Genomic DNA, 23760 nt, shown 5'->3' with positions numbered 1-23760 from the left:
TCTGATACCCTTGCTGAGACCCTTGCAACACATGACCCTTACAAAATGCAAAAAAAAAAAAAAAAACGCAAAAAGAAAAAAAAAAAATATAAAAAAAAAAAACAATTGCCGCCACGTAATCTCAGCCCAGCAACCTGACACCTGTTGAGACCGTTGCAACTACGCAAAATTCGTCTCCACAGCCTGACACCCTTGTTGAGACCCTTGCAAACGCAATACCGTCTCAGCAGCCCCACACTCATCGAGACTCTTGCAACCACACAAAATCGTCTCAGCAGCCTGACACCCTTGTTAAGACCCTTGCAACACATGACCCTTACAAATAAATAAATAAATAAAAAATATAAAAAAATAAAAATAAAAAAAATAAAACGCAAAAAAAAAAAAAAAAACGCAAAAAGAAATATAAAAGTGCAGAAAAAAAAAATTGCCACCACACAATCTCAGCCCCACAACCTGACACCTGTTGAGACCGTTGCAACGACGCAAAATTCGTCTTCGCAGCCTGACACCCTTGTTGAGACCCTTGCAAACGCAATACCGTTTTAGCAGCCCCACACTCATGGAGACTCTTGCAAGCACACAAAATTGTCTCAGCAGCCTGACACCCTTGTTAAGACCCTTGCAAACGCAATACCGTCTCAGCAGCCCCACACTCATGGAGACTCTTGCAAGCACACAATTGTCTCAGCAGCCTGACACCCTTGTTAAGACCCTTGCAAACGCAATACCGTCTCAGCAGCCCCACACTCATGGAGACTCTTGCAAGCACACAAAATTGTCTCAGCAGCCTGACACCCTTGTTAAGACCCTTGCAACACATGACCCTTACAAAACGCAAAAAAAGAAAAAAGAAATATAAAAAGTGCAAAAAAAAAAAGAAAAATTGTCACCACACAATCTCGGCCCAGCAACCTGACACCTGTTGAGACCATTGCAACCATGCAAAATCGTCTCAGCAGCCTCACACCATTGTTGAGACCCTTGCAAACGCAATACCGTCTCAGCAGCCCTACACTCATCAAGACTCTTGCAACCACGCAATACCATCTCAGTAGCCTCACACCATTGTTGAGACCCATGCAAACGCAATACCATCTTAGCAGCCCTACACTCATCAAGACCCTTGCAACCACGCAATACCGTCTCAGCAGCCTCACACCATTGTTGAGACCCTTGCAAACGCAATACCGTCTCAGCAGCCCCACACTCATCGAGACCCTTGCAACCACGCAATACCGTCTCAGCAGCCTCACACCATAGTTCAGACCCTTGCAAATGCAATACCGTCTCAGCAGCCCCACACTCATCAAGACTCTTGCAACCACGCAATACCGTCTCAGCAGCCTCACACCATTGTTGAGACCCTTGCAAACGCAATACCGTCTCAGCAGCCCCACACTCATCGAGACCCTTGCAACCACGCAATACCGTCTCAGCAGCCTCACACCATTGTTGAGACCCTTGCAAATGCAATACCGTCTCAGCAGCCCCACACTCATCGAGACCCTTGCAACCACGCAATACCGTCTCAGCAGCCTCACACCGTAGTTCAGACCCTTGCAAATGCAATACCGTCTCAGCAGCGCCACACTCATCGAGACCTTTTGCAACCACGCAATATCGTCTCAGCAAACCAGACTGAGACCCTTGCAACCACGCAATATCGTCTCAGCAAACCAGACTGAAACCCTTGCAACCACGCAATGCCGTCTCAAAACAAACCTTCATACTCAAGGCCCCTGCAACCACACGATATCGTCCCAGCAACCTGACACTCACTGACACTCTTGCAACCGCACAATATTGTCTGCAGTAGTATAAAACACTTTGCGGCAGGCACCTACGTGCAAACCCGAATACAAACTAAACTTGCAAACACACCTCAGTGACAAACGATCAGCCACACAGACACACAGTGGCGCCCAGTTGGCCGTTCGTCTTCAGTGGCGCGCGGGCCGCTCATCTTTTCTCTGTGTTTTTTCCCTGCGGTTGGTTCAGGTTTTCATCCAGCACCAGCGAGTGCACGTTGGCCTGCGAGTGCACGTTGGCCTGCGAGTGCATGTATATCGTCTTGTTGAGCACCTGTGTATTGTCTTGATTTTCTCACACCAATGCAAGATCCAGTCCAAGTTCTCAAACTAGACCAAGCATCAGTAGCAGACTTAGCTATGTGGGACAACTTCCCCACCTGATAGAACAGCATTTCAATCTTCATCCTGGCAGTGTCAGCCGAGCCACCAAAGGCTTTTGCAGCCATTTTTAGGCCGCCACTTGTTCTCCAAAACTTGGCCCCCAGAAATTCTCTTAAATTTTTTCACCCAGTCTTCATCACACCTCGTGCTGCACCCCATCGTGGCAGCTGCCCAGGTCTGGGACCACACTTGAACAGGACAGACACTGTTCTTCACCACAGACAATCAGGCCACAGCCGACATCATCAATTAAGGTAGATCTAAGTCACTCCCCATCACTTCCTGCGCAGGCTCGCGCAGCTGTCACTCCGTCACCAGTTAATATCTTATGTAGACCTTTTTTCAGGCAAATGCAAAAAGCAGCTGATGTGCTTTCCTATTCCAACCTTGGAATGGATGTTTTTTCCAGCAAGAGCCTGGAGCCGACCCAACAACTATCCCTGTCCCACCATGGACATTGCTGACGATGGACTGAAGTCACATCTCACCAACGCAATCCAACTTATTAACCACTCCTTGGCACGCAACACACTGAAGGCCTAACGCACTGCTTGGAACACTAATCGCAAATTTTTGGCCCCTTGCCCCGAAGCAGCAGTTGGACACATCCTAGCGTCCATATCGTATTGCCACATGCAGCTGACCATTTCTCAATACTATCACGCCATATCTAGATGGCATCCAGCATTTCCTGTCCCTGCAGGACCCCAGTAAACCATCAGTATTCTCGAGCCCATGCAGTCAAGTCCCTCCTACAGGGCATACAGAAGCACCAACCTGTAGTCAGTGGCAAGCGCCTACCTTTCAAGAGTTCCATCTTTAGGGACATGTCTAAAATCCTTACTCGTTCCCTGTTTAGGGCTTTGCCCAGACTAGTCAACCGAACAGCCATCTACCAGGCCTTCTACGGTTCCCTACAACCTAGTGAATTTAGTCAGCGGCTCCGGCAGTCACACACTGCTCCGACGCCACCCGACTCGTTTTCGAACCACTACACTCTCACAGTCTGCAAATGCAACAAACCAGCCCCTGGGGTTGACATCAACCTGTTTCAGACTGACAACGCCTGATGCCCAGTGACGGTGCTCGACCCACTACTGCTCCATCTACCCAGCCAATCTGATGGTAGCTCGTTGCTACCCTTTCTAAACCAGCTCCCTGAGTGTCAGCCAGTGTGTCAAGCATGTCAGAATCCTCCTAAGTAACTTGGGCTTCAAACCCCAGTCAGTTCTCTGGACATTCTTTGGAGCAGCCTCAGTTGCCTCCCAACAGGGAGTACCAGACTACGTAATCAAGATACCAGGCTGATGGAAGTCTCCTTGTTTTGCCACATACATCCCAAATCCTTATGAAGGAATGGCACAAGCCTTTACCAAGCTGGCTAAATAAATACAAGAAATCAATATAAACTATTTCCCTATCTGAGTCTTTTGCCCCCTTTTCTTGGCATACTGACCAGACCACCAAGGCACACTTCAGGTCTATTTATGTTGTAAGTCTTGTCGCGTGTTTATGTGATCCACATCTCTCTTGGTCAGAGGGTAACGACCATAAATAAGAAGGCCAGTATGGTGGCCTGAGTTTATGGGAGGAGCCCGGAGGGTATTTAAGCAGCCCACTCACACATGCTCTTTGTCGGTTCAGTGTGCGGTACTACACGTCACTGGGCCGGCTCTTTCCAGCTCACCTCATGTCCGTGAGTCTGCGCATTCAATCGCATTCGACACCCTCCCGCCCTTCCCTTTTTCAGGGCACTTCTCAGCATATCCTTCTTCAATTAACTACCCATTACTTACCTTGGGTATGCCCCCTTTTCTTGGCATACTGACCAGACCACCAAGGCACACTTCAGGTCTATTTATGTTGTAAGTCTTGTCGCGTGTTTATGTGATCCACATCTCTCTTGGTCAGAGGGTAACGACCATAAATATATGTATATATATATAGATATATATATAGATATATAGATATATATATATATATATTACACACATATGCAATGCAAAAAGGGATATTTTTAGTGAAAACTACGACGTAACTTCACACAGCATTTTACAAGCCATGCAGGCTGTGGTGTGTCTTTGTGTTTAACACTGCAGAGGGAATTCTGTGATTGGGCAAGATGCCGGCCACATAACTTTGACGGGTCACCAGACTGGGCTCGCCTCTGCTATTTTTAATTCCTTCATTTTAATTGGACTCTGTTTGCTTTGGGACTCTGATGTGCTTTCATTTTTTTCAAAGCAGCTGCAGGGTTAGGCCATACTGCTTTGGAAATGAATGCAATAACTTATTGCAGCAGATTGAGTATACAGACATTACCTGGTTGTTTTTAACTATCTCTAAGGGCTCGGTTCACATCAGCAGCAAAGCTGAAAACATGGCCACTGGTATGGACTGGGAGGAATAGCATTGATGTGCTGAATCCAGCGCATTGCATAGATTACTCTGAGTCAGGCCCGGACTGGCCATAGGGCAGATCGGGCAAATACCCGGTGGGCTGCGGCCACCCGCTCCGTGACATGTTGCCTGGACAGGGTTAACACAGGCCGCGGCTGCCGCTCGCCTACCGCTATGCGGCCATACCTGTCATCTCTGGCGGAACTAGTGGCTGTATAGGCTGGGCTGTGTGTCTCTCTCACACACAGCTCAGCCTCAGAGCCGCGCTGACAGTTCCGCTCTCCACTCCTCCTCGTCCAGCCATGAGCGTCCACACAGGTGGGGAGAGCTGCAGACTGCAGTCCGGAATGTTTCCCCCGCTCGCCCCCCCTTCTCCTTCTCATGTCGGCAGCATGGAAAGAGAAGTCTTTCCAGCCCGTTCTTCTCCCCTCCCCATTGGCCACAGCGGAGACCAATCACAGAAAAATAGAGGGCATCATGGGAAATGTAGTCCCAGAGATAGGTGGCCCAGTTGTTATCAGTGGGGAGCAGACTACAGTCCCCAGCATGCACTCTGTTGGGGGGAAAGAGAAAACCAGGAAATAGGCTGAGCAGCTACTACAGGAGACATGGAAAAAGAAAGAGGACTGTGCTGGGGGAACTAATAGCCCCAGCATCACCAGAGAGTGCCACACTTTACCCTCACCACCAGAGAGCACCACGCTGTACCCGCACCACCAGATAGCGACACGCTGTACCCGCACCACCAGATAGCGACACGCTGTACCCGCACAACACCAGAGAGCGCCACGCTGTACCTGCACAACCCGCACAACCCCAGAGAGCGCCACGCTGTACCCGCACCACCCCAGAGAGCGACACGCTGTACCCGCACAACACCAGAGAGCGCCACGCTGTACCCGCACAACCCCAGAGAGCGCCACGCTGTGCCCGCGCCACCAGAGAGCGCCACGCTGTGCCCGCGCCACCAGAGAGCCATGCTGTGCCTGCGCCACCAGAGAGAGCCACGCTGTGCCCGCGCCACCAGAGAAAGCCACACTGCCCACGCCACCAGAGAGAGCAACGCTGTACCCGCGCCAACAGAGAGAGCCACACTGTACCCGCGCCACCAGAGAGAGCCACGCTGTACCTGCGCCACCAGAAAGAGCCACGCTGTACCCACGCCACCAGAGAGCCATGCTGTACCCGCACCACCAGAGAGAGAGCCACGCTGTACCCACACCACCAGAGAGAGAGCCACAATGTACCCTCACCACCAGAGAGAGCCATGCTGTACTTGCACCACCAGAGAGAGAGCCATGCTGTACCCGCACCACCAGAGAGAGAGCCATGCTGTACCCACACCACCAGAGAGAGCCACGCTGTACCCGCACCACCAGAGACGGCGCCATGCTGTCCAGCACCACCAGAGAGAGAGCAGTTCAGTGTCACGGGGCAGTGTGGGGACAATAGAAGACAGAGAGTACTAGCATTGTATGGCCAAAATAGGACTGGGACACTGTGATAAAAATGGGACTGCACTGTAAAGGGGCAATGTAATCATAGCAGGGCCCCTTTGCAGTGCAGTCCCCTTTATATCACAGTGTCCCTGCCCATTACAGTGTGGAGGACCGACACCAGCCATCCCCATGAATGTCGACAAATCCCCCCCCCCCCCCCCAGTGACCGGGCTGCTCAGTCTAAAAATGCCCGGGCCTATTTTTTGTCCCAGTCCGGGCCTGCTCTGAGTGCAAACGTTATTTGAAATGTCACAAATTTACAACTCAGTGATTTCTAGTGGCCAAAGCAATGTACAATAAAATAAGCCCCGGAGGATTTGGCTGCCCAATGACCGGGCCATTTTTTGCGATTCGGCAATGCGTCGCTTTAACTGACAATTGTGCCATCGTGTGATGTTGTACCCAAAAGAAATGTCATTTTTTCCCCACAAATAGAGCTTTCTTTTGGTGGTATTTGATCACCTCTGCGGTTTTTATTTTTTGCTTTAAAAAAAAAAAACAATATTTTTACTTTTTGCTTTAAAGCGGGGGTTCACCCTAAAACAAATTTCTAACATTACATTGAGCTGACTTCTGACACTGACAGTATGCTGATCTTTTTTTTTTTTCGTACATACAGTTTTATCGCTATTTTCCCCCCCCGGTTTCCGGGTAGTGAATGCCGTGGGAGTGGGCGTTCCTGTTCACAGGCTAAGTGATTGACGTGTTGAGAATAGCTTCCCACCGGCGCATACGGCGCGTCACCGCTATAGGCGGTTTTGCGGTGCATTTCGGGCGCTAGCGGGGCGGTTTTACCCCCCACTAGCGGACGAGAAAGGGTTCAAAGCACACGCAATGCACTGCTGAAGCAGCGCATTGCGACCGGTATAGCTGCGCTGTCCCATTGATTTTAATGGACAGCAGCGGTGGAGGAACGGTAAACACACAGCTCCGTCACCGCTTCAAAGATGCGGCTAGCAGGACTTTTTTTACCGCCCTGCTAGCGCAATGCTTCAGTGCTCGGGCTTTCACACTGGAGACAATGGAGCAGCTGTTTTTGGGGGCGGATTGCAGGCGCTATTTTTAACGCTATATCGCCTGCAATACGCTCCAGTGTTAAAGGGGTCTTATTGAAATGTCAACAAAACCGTGGATTTTTTTCCGACGGATGTTGGCTCAAACTTGTTTTGCATGCACAAGGTTGCACACATGTTGTCCGAAATTCCCAAACGCCTTGAACACGGTGACGTACAAAACGTACGATAGGAAGAGAAGTTCAATACCAGTCGTGTTAGTAGAAGTTTGGTGAGAGCCGATTCACGCTTTTCAGCCTTGAGTTTTTTAGTCCGTTAAAGTGTGACGAATGTGCTATCTCCATTACGAACGCTAGTTTTACCAGACCGAGCGATTCCGTCTCGTACTTGATTCAGAGCATGCGTGGAATTGTGTGCGCCGGAATTGTCTACACATGCTCGGTAATTTTTCGAGAACGGATTTTGTTGTGGGAAAATTTGAGAACCAGCTCTTAAAGGGTCACTAAAGGATTTTTTTTTTTTTTTAGCTAAATAGCTTCCTTTACCTTACTGCAGTCCTGGTTTCATGTCCTCATTGTTCGTTTTGCTTTGATGTTGCTGTAATTCCTTTCTGTTCTGGACACTTCCTGGTTGTCTGTTTCCTGATCACCACAGTACTGGGAGATTTCTCACTGTGGTGACTAATCAAGGAGGTGTGTCTAAAACCCCTCAGCACCAATCCAGTTTCGTTTTGCAAAACCTTCACTGCCATCTATTGGCTCTGTGGCTCTGTACATCAGAGAACCAGGAAACAACAGCAAAAACAAAACGAAACTGTAGGTACATTATATGATTGGTTTTTATCTATTTTTAATCATTTTTAAAAGGAATCAGTTAACTAGTATGTCTCTATACCCTGTAAACAGTCATTTCAGCAAAAAAAAAAATTTCTTTAGTGACCCTTTAAATTTTTGTTGTCGGAAATTCCGACAGCAAATGTCCGATGGAGCCTAGACACGGTCGGAAGCTCCCATCGAACATTTGTTGTCGGAAATTCTGACCGTGTGTACGCAGCATTAGTCTAACTTAATAACAGTGGAGAAAAATCAGGTCCTCTTCCCTGCCAAACAGGGCTGTGCTATGTGGTAGAGCTGTGTAAATCTCAGCACTGGATGGACAGACATACAACTCCCTTGGTGGATAAAACAGCTCATGCATATGTATTTGATCCGTGTGTATATCTATTGGCCTGGAGTTCAGCCATAAATGTAAATAGCACTAGCAGAGTTATTTGATGTCAGATCATTAATCTTGTTTATTGCATCACAAATGATTTACTGTAAAAAATAACTAATTACAGATCACAGTTTTTTAATGTATCTGTGAAACAAAAAAAAAAATGTTTCAAATCATCCCTGAAAAGCTCGGGGGCGAAGTGCTTTCCCAAACATCTGCAATTCGTTGACTTTTTGGCAAGGGTAAAATAATGGCATTGTGTAAGTACAGGAGTAATATGGTACTTCCAATTCTCCATGTACTCACTTATATGAGATCATTTCCTCGGAATACCAGACAAGCCAACAAAATCTTTCTGCAAAGTGTAACTTTTCCTCAAGTTTTGTTTTCATAAGTTGTGAAACGGGAAAAACATGAATTAAGAAATGAGTATTACTTCATGTCAAGATATTAGTAAATCTGTCCTCATATCAACAAGAACGGGCTTCATAAAAGGCCAGAATTCTGGATTGTATATTAATATTAAAGTGGAGCTTTAATTAGTGCCCGAGACCTTAGTTTGTTAAAAAAAAAAACTTTTTATCATTTTAACCTGCAAAGGAACATCATAATGTGCTAGTATGCATACCTTAAAATGAAGCCCTCCAGCGCTATACTGTCACCGCTGACAGGGCTCCCATCTTCACCCTCTCTTCCTTCCGGGTTCCGGCCGTCTGACTGGCTGAGCCGTAATGACATCACTCCTGCGCATGGGAGTCACGGTGTACAGCACAGACCTCGGAAGGAAAGGCGCGGTGTGCCCTTACTGTGAAGTCACCAACTGCTGCTCCGTGGAAAGTCTCCTAAACGGTGCACATTAACCGCTTGCCGACCGCCTAACTCACTTAGACGTCGGCAGAATTGCTTGGCTGGGCAAAGCAACGTGCCTGTACAGTGCATTTGAAAATCCCGCCTTGCGGGCGCACACGACCTCCTTGACCGTGCCCGCGGGACCTGCGGACTCGATGTCTGTCGGTGTCCTGCGATCGTGTCACAGAGCGGCAGAACAGGGAGATGCCTTTGTAAACAAGGCATTTCCCTGTTCTGCCTAGCGGCAGGACACTGATCTACTGTTCCCTGTGATCGGAGCAGTGATCTCTGTTGTGTCACTCGTAGCCCAGCCCCCCCCACAGTTAGAATCACTCCCTAGGAAACACTTAATCCCATAGTGGTTAACCTCTTCCCTGCCAGTGTCATTTACACAGCAATCTGTGCATTTTTATAGCACTGATCGCTGTATAAATGACAATGGTCCCAAAATAGTGTCAAAAGTGTCCAATGTGTCCGCCATAATGTTGTAGTCACGATAAAAATTGCAGATCGCCGCCATTATTAGTAAAAAAAAAAATAATAATAATAATAAAAATGCCATAAAACTATCCTCTATTTTAGAGACACGCTATAACTTTTGCACAAACTAATTAATATACGCTTATTGCATTTTTTTTTTTGCCAAAAATATGTAGAAGAATATGTATCAGCCTAAACTGAGGAAAAAAATAGTTTTTTTATATATTTTTGGGGATATTTATTATAGCAAAAAGTTAAAAATATTGAATTTTTTTTCCAAAATTGTCGCTCTATTTTTGTTTAAGGCACAAAAAATAAAAACTGCAGAGGTGATCAAATACCACCAAAAGAAAGCTCTATTTGTGGGGAAAAAAGGACGCCAATTTTGTTTGGGAGCCACGTCGCACGACCACACAATTGTCAGTTAAAGCGACGCAGTGCCAAATCGCAAAAAGTGCTCTGGTCAGGAAGGGGGTAAATTTTTCCGGGGCTGAAGTGGTTAAGGAGATTTTGACTCACTTCCTGTCCCAAGTAAAATGTCTTCTCGCAAAAGGAAGTGAGAGTAAATGTCGGCATTTTCATCCGTCCGTTGCGGATGAAAACGGGACATACATGGGTCCGTATGTGATTACGGGTGTCAGCGGATGACCATCTGCTGACACCCGTAATTGTCCGCCTCCGCAAAGATCCACATTTGCGGACGGAAGAAAATCCAGCGGATGACTGTGCAGGGACCGCCCTGTCTTTTCTCCGCTCCCCCCTATGGGGGGATCGGATGAACACGGACCGTCTGTCCGTGTTCACCCGATCCGATCCGCCAGACAGATGGAAAAGGTTTTTCCTCCGTCACACCTCGCAGGTCGGGTGTCAGCGGGCATGTCACCGCTGACATCTGCGGCTCCATAAAGGAGCATGGATCGCCCGTTCAGGTCCGCCTAAAAAACTGGCAGGCGGTCCGCCCGTGTGAAAGAGCCCTAACTCACCACCGTAATGCAAGGCTTTCTCCCTGGTGTGAAGAAAGCCTCTTGAGGGGGGAGGGGGCGAGCAGGAGTGTCAGGACGCCCACTAACACACAGCTCCTTTCTCTATCTGCAAAGTAGAGAGCGTCCTGACTTGCCTGCTCACCCCCTCAAGAGGCTTTCTCCACACCAGGAAGAAAGCCTTGCATTACGGTGGTGAGTTACAGACAGAAGAACAGGAAGTGAGGATTTCTCAGAAGAAATAAGGACATTTAAAAGCAAAATTGAAGAATGAGGTAAGTGAAGGAGGACTGCACTATGGTAAAGGAAGCTATTTAGGGGGAAAAAAATCCTTTACAGCACCTTTAATTCATGAAATTCTGTATATAACATGATAAAAAATGTAATTCATAATAATAATACATATAATAATATATATTATATACCCTTTTTCGCCATTATCCTATGAAGTCACTCCCTGACTGCCTAAACCAACAATATGTTCAGTTCAGTAGTGATCGAGTTCAATAGTGCTTTGGGCAGAGCTGGAGCAATTACAGCTATGATCACAGTGGCAGGAGTTCATTTGACATGGCTCTTGGCCAATTATACAGAGGCTGCCAACAAGCATTCAGGCAGTACTAGGATTTCCAATTTCTTTACAATCTAAGAGTCAAAGGTGCACTCTTTGTAAAAAAAAGTTACAGAAATTTAAGATTTTGTATAAAACATCAGTTTACAAAAAGAAATAGCAAAAAGCGATACATTTTTATGTGTCCATTAAGCCTCCACTAGCACCAAGAAGTTGGGTAGTAAGAGATAGAGTATTGAAGGGTTGCCATCTGTTTCCTTTCACTTTAAGTGAAGTTATCCTTTAAGTAACCAGCCGTCCTTTTCTTTGGGGAAATTACATTGGTTGTTGAACCCAAAAATGAACATTTTTAAATTGCAGGTTACCAATTCTGAGGCCTCGTACACACGACCGAGGAACTCGTCGTAAATGAAACATTGTTTTTCTCGACGAGTTCCTTGTTAGGCTTGTCGAGAAACTTGATAAGCTTTCTTTGCGTACACACCGTCAAGACAAAATCTCGTCGTTCTCAAACGCGGTGACGTACAACACATACGACGGCACTAAAAAGGGGAAGTTCGATTCCACTGGCACAACCCTTGGGGCTGCTTTTGCTAATCTCATGTTACTGCGTGTTAAGTAAAAGTTTGGTGAGAGACGATTTGCACTTTTTCAGTCTGTTACAGCGTGACAAATGTGCTATCTCCATTACAAGCGCTACTTTTACCGAAGGTGCGCTCCTGTCTCATACTTTATTCTGAGCATGCGCGGGTTTCTAAGCATACACACGAACGTGTTTCTCGTCGAAAACCAGCCCGACGAGAAACACGACGAGGAAATTGAGACTCCCGTCAAGGAAAAAGAGAACTTGTTCCTCGAAAGTTTTCTCGATGAAAAACATACACACGACCGTTTTCCTCGGCAAAAAAGCTCTGCCACCAAGTTTCTTGATGGATTCTGTCGAGGAAAACGGTCGTGTGTACGAGGACTTAGATGTGATGGCTGCATTCGTTTTATTTTTAGGCTTTTTTTTCCTTTATTTTCACCTGGTAATCCAATCAGTAAGTCTGTTATTTTTCACCTTCCTTTAAAGTGTTACTAAAACCACAACAGTAAAATCAGTCTGTATATGCAGTAAAGCATTCTTTTTTTTCTTGGGAGAGTGCATCTGATCAGCACAGGGCCAATCAGCACTGTCCAGACAGAGGGTCAGAGGTCTTGCAGCCTCATAGGACAGTCAGATTGGAAAGAAACTCCTCTTACAGGCTTTAACCAGACACTATTAGAAGTCACAAGACTGCTACATACTGCTCATGAGAAAAGGTATTTAGCAGTTTATATTTACGAAAATAATTGCATTTCCATGTTCTGTGTACTGTAGGAGACCAGATATAGGTAATGCAGACTTTTGGGTTTAGGAACACTTTAAAAAAAGTATGTCCAAAGTCTGGTCCGTGGGCCAATTGCTGCCCGTGTTTTGTTTTTTTGTACGGCCCCACTGGTAATTTGAATATATATCTCTTTTGTGGCCCCTAACGAATCCCTGATGGCCCTTTCAGGGGAGAGGGGGCAGTGGGTACCCATCGTGGCGAGGTCCCCCGAAACTTTGGTCCCCCTCCTCCTTCCCCCAATGCCAGGCCATTCACAAAGCTCAGCCCACTTTGCGCATGTGCATTAGAGAACCAGCTGTAAAGTCTCAAGACTTCACTGCCGGTTTCCCTTACAAGGAATGGTGGCGGCAGCACCCGAGAGCGGATGGGGTGCCGACATCATGGGATCCCTGGACAGGTAAGTGTCCTAATATTAAAAGTCAGCAGCTACAGTATTTGTGGCTGCTGACTTTTACATTTTTTTGTAGGGGGCTGGAGCTCCTCTTTAAGCTACTGCCTTGTAATTTTGTCCTGTAACAGAAGAAACTGCTTCTTTATACCAGAAGACTTCCTGCTATTAATGTCATGCTATTTCAGAACTGATTTCTGTTTTATTTACACAACAGTCAGCGAGCTAAATGAAGCGAATACTAGCACCAGGCATGTTGTTTGATCCTAGAAATATTACGCAACATCACAGCTAATTGCATACTATTAAGGATAATGAAGGTCATTATATCTTCTTTCCGATCCCCTCGAACAAAGCATAAAGCCAATGTGGGCCTCATGTATAAAATAGTGCTGATGCTGATTTCATTTTTCTAAATAGACTAGTAAACTGGTGCTAGAGGTAACACATACACTTTTTCCTCATTAGTTGTCCATGTGACATCATTGACATTCATGTCACTTCCTGTCCCTGCGACACTATTGTCACTATGCACTATGGTGACAGGGTCTCCTTTATTTATTTATTTTATGTAGCGGCCTGCTACTTTCTGGCCTTCACTGCTTTAAATTTAGGGGGTAGTGCGAGAGTTAGTTGACTCGGACTGTATGTTTTTTTCACAAAATTTGGGCCTCTGTTCCAGCCATGGCTGGACTGTGAGTGACCACTATTGTTGTCTGGAGTGTCGTTATCACTCCAGGCCAAGGGTGGCAGCAGTCAGGTCAAGGTGTTTTGGGTGTTCCCCTTCAGCAGCCAATCAGGGGGAGTTGATTGTCCCGCTGTGCATGCTGGGGAGGAGTACTTAAGGGACAGACGTCATTAGTTCGGGGTCGTCGTTGCCGATCCTGGCCCGTCGTCCCACCACCCCCTTGGGTGGCCCTCCTGGCCGGGGGTGCGTGTTCATGTGTTCCTGGCTCTGGCACCTCATTGGCCTGGGGTGGATCTACCAAGTAGGCCCGGAAGTCAGACTGGGTCTACGTTTGCAGAGTGGTTCTGTGCTGTCCGTCCTGAGGGAGGAAGCCACTCGATGAAGAACCTGTCTTGGAGAGAACCTGCTGGTATCTCAGGAGAGGCCTTGAACTTCATCAAAGGATGCATGATTACTGAGAGGCTGAGTGATGGTCGCCTGTCAGTTCTGAGTTCACAAGAATTTATTCAAGAGAGATCCAGGTGCTTAATCCTGTGCTGAGAGGATTCTGGACCGAACATACCTCTATCTTTGGGAAGGTCTGTGACAGAGACTTTACTAAAGTTTCCGTGTGGCATCCTGGCTGCTAGGTTAGTGAGAGAGGCCTATCCAGGTGCACAATACTACGTTGCTGGAAGCAGGAGTGTTTCCGAACAAAAGTTATACACCTGAACCTATTACCTATTACCCTTCCACCTCTTCAACTACTACTTTTATTCTTTTACCACGTTGGGTAAATAAAGCAAAGAAAAAGAAGCCTAAAGTGTGGACATTGAAGTTTTTCTCAACTCTCATCTGATACCTTAGACGGCAAAGGAATAGAGAAAACATGCCGCCCAAAATAAACCAGCAGCTCTTTCTGGGGTAGTGCTACATATATATTTAATATTTACATTTTTTTTCCTCAATACAAAAATACTCAAAAAGGACAAGTGACAAATCTAAAACCATGTTGCCATTTTCCTCTATGCCCCCCCTCCAACACCCCCTCTCCCCTCCTACTCCTGTTCCCAACTCTCCCTTCCCTTCTCCCCTCCTCCAGGTCTCCTTCTCCCTCCCCGCCCATCTCCTACTCTACACATAGTTGCAAATATTTACTAGTTTCCTTGAAACCTGTCCACCTTTCCCAAATTCCAGCAAATTTTTCTATCCTATCCTCTTCCCTGCTACATACAGTAGGTGCTCCATATTATATATACTCGACTCTTTTAAACCACTCCCTTATTGAGGGTCTTTCTGGGTCTAGCCATTTTTGGGGGAATTACTCCTTTTGCAGCATTTCGCAAATATGGCAGCACAGTACTCATGTCTTGTTTTATTGGTATTATGGAACAGGCAACTCCACGGATCGTCTGGTAACTCTATACCTGTAATCTCTTCAATATATTGCTTCACTTCTTGCCAGTACTCTTGCATTTTAGGGCATTCCTATCATAAATGGGTCATAGTGCCCTTCATGTTACAGCCTCTCCAGCTCAGTGGAGATTTCTCTGGTTGATATTTTTGTGCATTCTTAGGAGTCATATACCATCTTGACAAACATTTATAGTTCATTTTGATTGTATTTAGGTCTACAGCAGCACTTTGTACTGCTCTCAGTATTTGTTTCTTCTAAACATGTTCCCAATACCCTTTCCCAATTTCCAATGAATGGAGGGGTTTTCAGCTCTGCCAATCCCGTGAGTATTTTATAAATATGTGCTATACATCTCCTGTATGTATGTGTATATATATATATATATATATATATATATATATATATATATATATATATATATATATATATATATATATATATATGTATATATGTATGTATGTATGTATGTATATATATATATATATATATATATATATATAAATGTGTGTATGTGTATATATATTTATCTCCTGTGAATTACAAAGTTGTTCAAGTGGGTTTAGATCTTCTTCAGAAGATCTAATTGGTTGTGGTAGTATTGATACAAAATGCTTTAGCTGTAAATAAATAACTCCATTTATTCAATGTCATCCAATCCCCCTTGTGTTTAATTACTGGTATGGACAAATCTTTCCTTTTTTTTATTATATTTTTTAACTGTTTGTTTATGATCCATTCCCCAAATTGTGCCCCATTGCCCGGAAGAAAAAAAATTGTTCCTGTTAGTGAAATTAGGGGTGAGTTGTATTCCCATTTCACTTGCCTGTGTGTTTTATCCCATATCTTAAATACTGTATATTTGTAGTCAATTCGTGTGTATCTACATCCAACGTTCTATACCACATAGGTGGAATCCAAATATTATTATTCAATTGTGTCTTACTTAACCCCCTTGACGGTATCCCAGAGCGTGACTCGGGGTTGGTTTTCAATGATAAGATCGGTATCCCTGAGTCACGCTCGAGGTGGACGTGCAGAGTGTGCAGCGGCGCGGCTTACCTTTCGCTGGATCCACAGGCAAGTTACTTACCTTGTCCCTGGATCCAGCGATGCCACCCCGCTGTGTGAGCGAGCGGGACCTCCTCGCTCGATTCACAGTCTCCCCGTGTGTGCCGCCGATCTCCGTTCCCTGCAACGTTACGACGCACGGGGACGGAGAACGGCGCCAAATTCAAAAAAGTAAACAAACACTTTACATACAGTATACTGTAATCTTATAGATTACAGTACTGTATGTAAAAAATACACACCCCCCCTTGTCCCTAGTGGTCTGCTCAGTGCCCTGCATGTACTTTTATATAATAAAAAATGTTCTTTCTGCCTAAAAAACTGTAGATTGTCCAAAAGTGTCCCTTTATGTCAAAAATGGTTTTAGATCAGCTAGAAAACAGCGATAATAAATTATAATCACTTGCAGAAATGTGCGATAGCGATTTGTGGGGAAATTCATCATAAAAAAAAAAAATAATGACAGCGACAATTCTGCAACTGAGCAAATTTCAGTGATTTTGAGTTGATTACATTATTGAATAATTTTTATTATAATTATATTATTATTTGTTATAATTATTTATAATTATTTATTATATTATAATTTATCATTTTGTTTTAAAAAAAAAATCATACCCGAGATGCCTATTAGACTCTGGTTTGGTCAGATTTAAGTGAGTTATTTCTAAAAATTACAGGCCTACAGTATAAAACGCCAAATTTCCTTGCAAAATAATTGTACCGCTTTTGGTACGTAATTCCAGACAGAATCATACCGCCAGGAAGGTTAATGTGTTCTCAATCTTCACTCACCTTTTGTCACTGTTTATCTTAGTCCATTCTACTACTTGTGCTAATATTACTGCATCATATTATCTTTTAATGTCTGGTGCAGCTAAACCCCAGTATATTTTATCTTTGCTTAATATTGAGTACTGTATGCTTGGTTTCTTGTTTTGCCATATGAACCTTAAGATCATTGACTGTAATGTTCTAAAGTATGTCTATGGGGTATTGATACTGGCAACATCTGAAATTTGTACAAGATTTTCGGTAGTATTACCATCTCTTCGCTGTTTATTCGTCAGATCCAAGAAAGAGGTCTAATTTTTTAAAGTTCTTTTAAGTTCTATTTTATTCACATTTAATAGTGGGATAAAATTTTCTTTGTATAATTCCCTTAGTAATGGTGTTAATTTTATCGACATGGTCTCTTTAGATGTAAATTTTACCAATTTACTATTTTTTCCTAGGCCTCGTACACACGACTTGCTGGGAGATATTTTTTGGCCGAAGAAACCGGTCGTGTGTACATTTTCGTCAAGGAAACTGTCGAGAAACTCGACGAGCCAAAAAGAGAGCAAGTTCTCTATTTCCTCAACGGGAATGGAGAAACTTGCCTTGTCGAGTTCCTCGACAGCCTAACAAGGAACTCGACGAAGAAAACTATGTGTTTCGCCCGTCGAGTTCCTCGGTCGTGTGTACGAGGCTTCATAGAAAGTTGCTCTTACTTACTCAAACAATTTTTTTAAGTTCTATTTTATTCACATTTAATAGTGGGATATCATTTTCTTGGTATAATTCTCTTAGTAATGGCGTTAATGTTATTGACAGGGTCTATTTAGATGTAAATTGTACCCATTTACCATTTTTTCTTATAGAAAGTTGCTCTTACTTACTCAAACTTTTTTCCTGATCTTTCTAATTTTTCATGTTCTACAGGGTTCCATGTATGTGCTGCTGGGTGGCTTCACAAAGGAAGAGTTGGTTATCCAATAGTAAAACCTACACATAACTGTGGATTTGGAAAGAAAGGCATTATAGATTATGGCTTCCGGTTAAACAAAACTGAAAGATGGGATGCCTACTGCTACAATCCACATGGTAAGAAGTATATATCTTACAGTCCATCTTTTCAGGCTGTCGCGTAACAACTTATACAGTATTTGTAAGGCAAGTTAAAAAATGGAGGAACATTATGACTGATAGTTATAGGCAAAAAGGGATAAAATGATTTACTCTGAACCTTGGCTAAATGTGCATTTTAGTCCATATTATTTGTCTTCCTTCTAATCTACCTCATAACTCTTAGGAGAGGAGCCCCCTCCCGTGCCACTTCTGCCTAACCATTACTTAATAAAGGTTGTAAATCTCAAAAAAAATAAAAAAAATTGCAAGACAAAGGCATAACGAGCTAGTATGCATCGCATACTGGCTCATTATAATATACTTACCTTAGAAAGATGCCCTGAATCGGTGACGGCACACTGCTAACAGGGCCGACATCTTTCCCGGAGTTACTTCCGGGTTCACGGGCTCCGAAGCTGTGATTGGCCATAGTCACAATGACGTCACTCCTGCGCCTGCGCGTTGGAGCCGTCTGTAAACAGCACGTGCGGGCCGTTCCTTCAGTGCTCATGCGCCGATGACGTCGGGGGCAGAGTATATAGTAAATATCTCCTAAAAAGTGCCGGTTTAGGAGATATTTACAGTACCTACAGGTAGGTCTTATTATAGGCTTACCTGTAGGTACAATTAAAGCGGAAGACTTTACTTCCTATTTAAAGCAAAGCGCCACCCAATGCCGACATCTCTGGATCCATGGACAAGTACGTTTTGCCCAAACTGGAGCTCCTCTTTAAATTAACTCCACTTTCATTGAAAAAAAAAAAAAGCAAATAATTACAAAATAATATAGCATATATAATTGCGACACAAGTCATATTGTAATTGAATTTATAATATCAAAAATTACCTTTCCTTTTCAATCTGCAGCACTGTCATTTTCTGTAAAATGTAAGGCAATATGGCGACCTGGAAATGTTCTGTACATGTATGGTATACAGAATGCCCCTCAGAAATGTCACTTCCTGCTTGTGTGATTGGCTTACTGATTTTCCCAGAAGTCCGCACTAAGATACAAGTCAGATTTGGGGCATCGTCTGCAACATAATTTTTTTTTTTTTGTGAGATACTCCCAAAGGGAAATCACACTTAAAGGAATGTAGATCCTGCTGCTTTCCTTATTAGAGCCCTGCAAGTCCAGTAGTTGATTGATAATTATAAATCACTGCCATTTCTTTTGCACATGAACACAGACAGACAAACATTTATTTCTTTAGAATAGCAAAAGGTAGGAATCTGCAACAAAGTTTGTTAAAATATGGATATTCCTTAAGCCGCACATCAAGGCAAGCCCACTCGTGACAGCTGCAGCCTGGGCTCCCGCCATGCCACGTGCAACGTGTTTCGTTCTGCCCCTCCAAGCATAATAATGGGGATGAAGAACCCAAGCACGGGGGGTGGGGGGTGGTTGCATCATTTGTTGCCTCAACCAAAGAGAAGTAAAAATTTGGTGTGCATGAGTCTGGCCGTGGAGCTCTCTAATGAAGTCAAATGAATAAGCAACACTGAAACCAGAGCTTCAAAACAAAAAAGGGAGAAAAGTTTAAAAACAAGCAAAAATCAAGCAAAAAGCAATGATGTGTGGTGTAGCCTACATTTTAAGCCAAATCCTATAAAAGCGAATCTTTATTAAGTCACTAAGTAAAAACAACTGACATACAGATTAAAGAAAAAAGGGGGGGGGGGTTTGTTAAATGCAATGTACAAAGATCACCCAGAGCGGAATGTTTACTGTCCCAACAAAAATGGAGCTACTCTTTAAAGTTCATGAACTTGGCGAGTTCAAACTGAGCATAGAAAACCCAAGCAGGGGTTACCCTTAATTGAATTTTAAATGTTACCTTGAGCCCTGGTTCACACTGGGTACGATTTGGAACGATTTGAGATGCGATTTGACATGTCAAATCGCATCTCAAATCGGCGGCAATTGTCGGCAATGGCACTGTCCTAATCAGTGCGACGCCGCATCTGCGATTTCAAAAAGTAGTTCCTGTACTATATTTTGCGATTTCGGGCCGCGATTTACATTAAATTGCGGCCGAAATCGCGGCAAAATCGTGGCCGCGAAATCGCGGTAAAATCGCGCATTTTACCGCGATTTTAAATTCGCAGCAGTGTGAACCTAGGCTTAAACGCTGTGCTTAGCTCCATTTCCTCTCCCTATTGCTTAGGGAAATCACCCGACACACCTTTTATTAGTAAAATATTTCTATGGTTATGAGGTCCTATTGTACCTATTGTACAAGGTCCTTCAATACCCGAGATGAAAAAGCGATCCAAGGGGAAATGGGGCGGGGCCCCTGACAAAACTAGGTAGCTGTCCCCTCCCCCCAAAAAAAAAAAAAAAATTTCAAAGATGGCAGAGGATGGAAGAAGAGGAGGAAGAAGCGTGGAACGCTTTAAATACATTACCACCTGTATTGCAGAGCAAGTATGCAAAAATGTGAAGCCCCAAAAAACAGCTTCTAAAGGAACCACCACAATAAGTATCCAAAATAGATTTACCCAAAAATGCTCTATACTTTCTCGTCACCAATGCTGATTGTAATAATAAAGTGTAAAGGCACAGTGGTACATAATATACACCCCCCCCCCCCCACCCAAAATCTTAGCTTCCCCTACCAGACTTATACTTACCTTTCATTTCATTGTTAATGTAAAATTCTCTGTGTATATTGGAGAGAAATGAAATGATATTCTTTTAAAAATTAATACACATCTTATATAACTCAATTTCTTCCTGTTATGCCTCGTACACACGACCATTTTTCCGAAGGGAAAACTGCTATGAGAGCTTTTCGTCTGGAATCCCAGTCGTGTGTATGTTCCATCGCAGTTTTTCAGATGGGAAAACTGCCGGGAAAAAAAAGAGAGCCGGATCTCTTTTTTCTCGTCAGGAAAAAATCCTGGCGGGAAAACTGTTCGTCTGTATGCTTTTCCAAGGGGAAAAAAAAACGCACATCCTCGGAAACAATTCAACGCATGCTCGGAAGCATAGAACTTAATTTTGTCGGCTCGTCGTAGTCTTTAGCCTCGTACACACGACCGTGAAACTCGACGGGCGAAACACATCGTTTTGCTCGTCGAGTTCCTTGTTAGGCTGTCGAGGATCTCGGCGAGCCAAATTTCTCCATTCCCGTCGAGGAAAAAGAAGACATGCTCTCTTTTTGGCTCGACGGGATCCTCAACAGTTTCCTCGTCGAAAAGTGTACACACGACCGGTTTCCTCGGCAAAAAAAACCAGCAAGTTTCTTGCTGGTTTTTGCCGAGAAACTCGGTCATGTGTACGAGGCCTTTTACATCACCGCGTTCTTGGCAGTCAAAAGTTCACTGGACTTTTGTGTGACCGTGTGTATGCAAGATAGGTTGAGAGGAATTCTGTCAGGGAAAAACGGTTGTGTGTACTAGGCAATATTCTTTTATAATGTATTTTGAAGGGAATCTGTCATGAGAGACATACTGTACCTGTGCTACTGTTCCTATCTCCATTCTGGCTGTTAACCTGTATTTCTAACACCAGTATTATTCATGGACCTGAAACAAACCTGTACTATAGGTCACGAGTTCTGACCATGTCTTGGTTCAGTGACTCAGTGAAGACAGGGGATCAGCATGACATAACACAGCTAGCAATGTAAGAATCAGATTGGAAATAGTTGTACAGGTTTCTTGTGATTCATGGATTTCCTACATTTCAGCAAAGGAGTGCGGAGGAATATTTACTGAGCCAGAAAGGATATTTAAGTCTCCAGGATATCCGAATGAATATGAGAATGAACAGATCTGCTACTGGCATATCCGTCTTCAGGTCGGCCAGAGGATTTTTCTACAGTTTTTAGAAATGGACATTGAGGAGGACATGGACTGTCTGTCTGACTATTTAGAGGTTTACGACAGCTATGACGATGTACACGGTTTAGCGGGACGGTGAGTTATAACTAATCTATGTTGAGTCAGTTTTGTTCTATGTCGGTTTTAAATATAACAGAAACTTAAAGTGGAGTTCCACCCAAAAATGGAACTTCCCCTTTTTGGAACCCCCCCCCCTTCCGGTGTCACATTTGGCACCTTCCAGGGGGGAGCAGATACCTGTGTAATACAGGTTTTTCCTCCCACTTTCTGACATAGATCACTGCGGTGATCGCGGTGACCTACACTACTTCCACCGCCTATTCTGTTCTCCCCTACTGTATTCTGGGAAACACACAGGTAAGGACGCGCATCGCGACTCGCTCATGTGCAGTAGGGAACAGGGAAGTGAAGCCGCAAGGCTTCACTTCCCGATTCCCTCACTGAGGATGGCGGCGGGGCAGCTGAGAGCCGAGCGATTGATCGGCTTTGGCTGCCGACATTGCGGGCACCCTGGACAGATAAGTATCCATTTATTAAAAGTCAGCAGCTGCAGTGTTTGTAGCTGCTGGCTTTTAATATTTTTTATTTTTTTTGGTGGAATTCCGCTTTAAGGTGGCCATACACCATTAGAATGTCATTTGAAGGCTTTTATTTTTGGAAAGTTTGTTTGAATTTTTAATGAGTAGTCGGGTTAAATCAAAATACAATTCTATCTGGGAATGTGGTTTTTGTTCAGCAGAAATTATACATATTGTAATGAAAGCTTTTTAATACATCTGGTATTTTATTCCAAGTAGCAAAAAGCAGGTCCGGAACATTTCATTTAAAATTAGTTGACTTTAATTTTTAAGAATTTCCATACCAACATTCAAACAAATTATTATTTGTTATGGACAGATTTTCCTATGATCACACCCAGTGGTCAGATCATGTTGGTAATGTTAAAATATATGTCTATATAGTGCATAATAAGACTGTATTACACAGAGACAATCATTTAGAAAGTCACCAATCTGAACAGTGTTTAACCTCATCTCAAATCCATAGTTACACATAGTTACATAGTAGGTGAGGTTGAAAAAAGACACAAGTCCATCAAGTCCAACCTATGTGTGTGATTATATGTCAGCATTACATTGTATATCCCCGTATGTTGCGGTCGTTCAGGTGCTTATCTAATAGTTTTGAAACTATCAATGCCCCCCGCTGAGACCACCGCCTGTGGAAGGGAATTCCACATCCTTGCTTCTCTTAGGCCTCGTACACACGGCCGAGGAACTCGACGTGCCAAACACATCGAGTTCCTCGGCCAGTTCAGCACTGAAGCCGCCGAGGAGCTCGGCGGGGCGAGAGCTCCCATAGAACAACGAGGAAATAGAGAACATGTTCTCTATTTCCTCGCCGAGCTCCTCGTCGGCTTCCTCGGCCGAAAGTGTACACACGGCCGGGTTTCTCGGCAGAATTCAGCCAGAAACTCGGTCGGAAGCTGAATTCTGCCGAGGAAACTGGTCGTGTGTACGGGGCCTTACAGTAAAGAACCCTTTACGCAGTTTAAGGATAAACCTCTTTTCTTCTAATTTTAGTGAGTGGCCACGTGTCTTATTAAACTCCCTAAAAAGTTTTATCCCTATTGCGGGGTTACCGGTATGGTATTTGTAAATTCAAATCATATCATATTTTATTTACTTTCATTGGACAACATTGTGCTGTGTTCTGTAGTTTACTGGGGGGTTGATTTACTAAAACTGAAGAGTGCAAAATCTGGTACAGCTTTCAATAGAAACCAATCCGCTTCCAGGTATTATTATTATTTTTTTTTGTCAAAGCTTAATTGAACAAGCTGAAGTTAGAAGCAGGTTGGCTACCATGCACAGCTGCACCAGATTTTACACTCTCCAGTTTAAGGCCC

The 23760-nt window shown here is 44.1% G+C and overlaps 1 protein-coding gene across 1 annotated transcript in view; it reads left to right on the top strand.

Annotated features, from left to right (window-relative positions):
- Positions 1-23760, top strand: part of TNFAIP6 (TNF alpha induced protein 6) — a 56592-nt gene that overhangs the window by 22747 nt on the left and 10085 nt on the right. Inside the window, exons 3-4 of the mRNA XM_040358004.1 lie at positions 17817-17978; positions 21698-21926. Coding sequence (XP_040213938.1) covers positions 17817-17978; positions 21698-21926 — 391 coding nt within the window. The remainder of the gene's footprint in view (positions 1-17816; positions 17979-21697; positions 21927-23760) is intronic.

The sequence above is a fragment of the Rana temporaria genome, chromosome 6, assembly GCF_905171775.1.
Source record: "Rana temporaria chromosome 6, aRanTem1.1, whole genome shotgun sequence".
NCBI classification, from domain to species: Eukaryota; Metazoa; Chordata; class Amphibia; order Anura; family Ranidae; genus Rana; species Rana temporaria.
The sequence above is the reverse complement of the archived record's forward strand: the minus strand, read 5'-3'. Positions and strand labels throughout refer to the sequence as shown.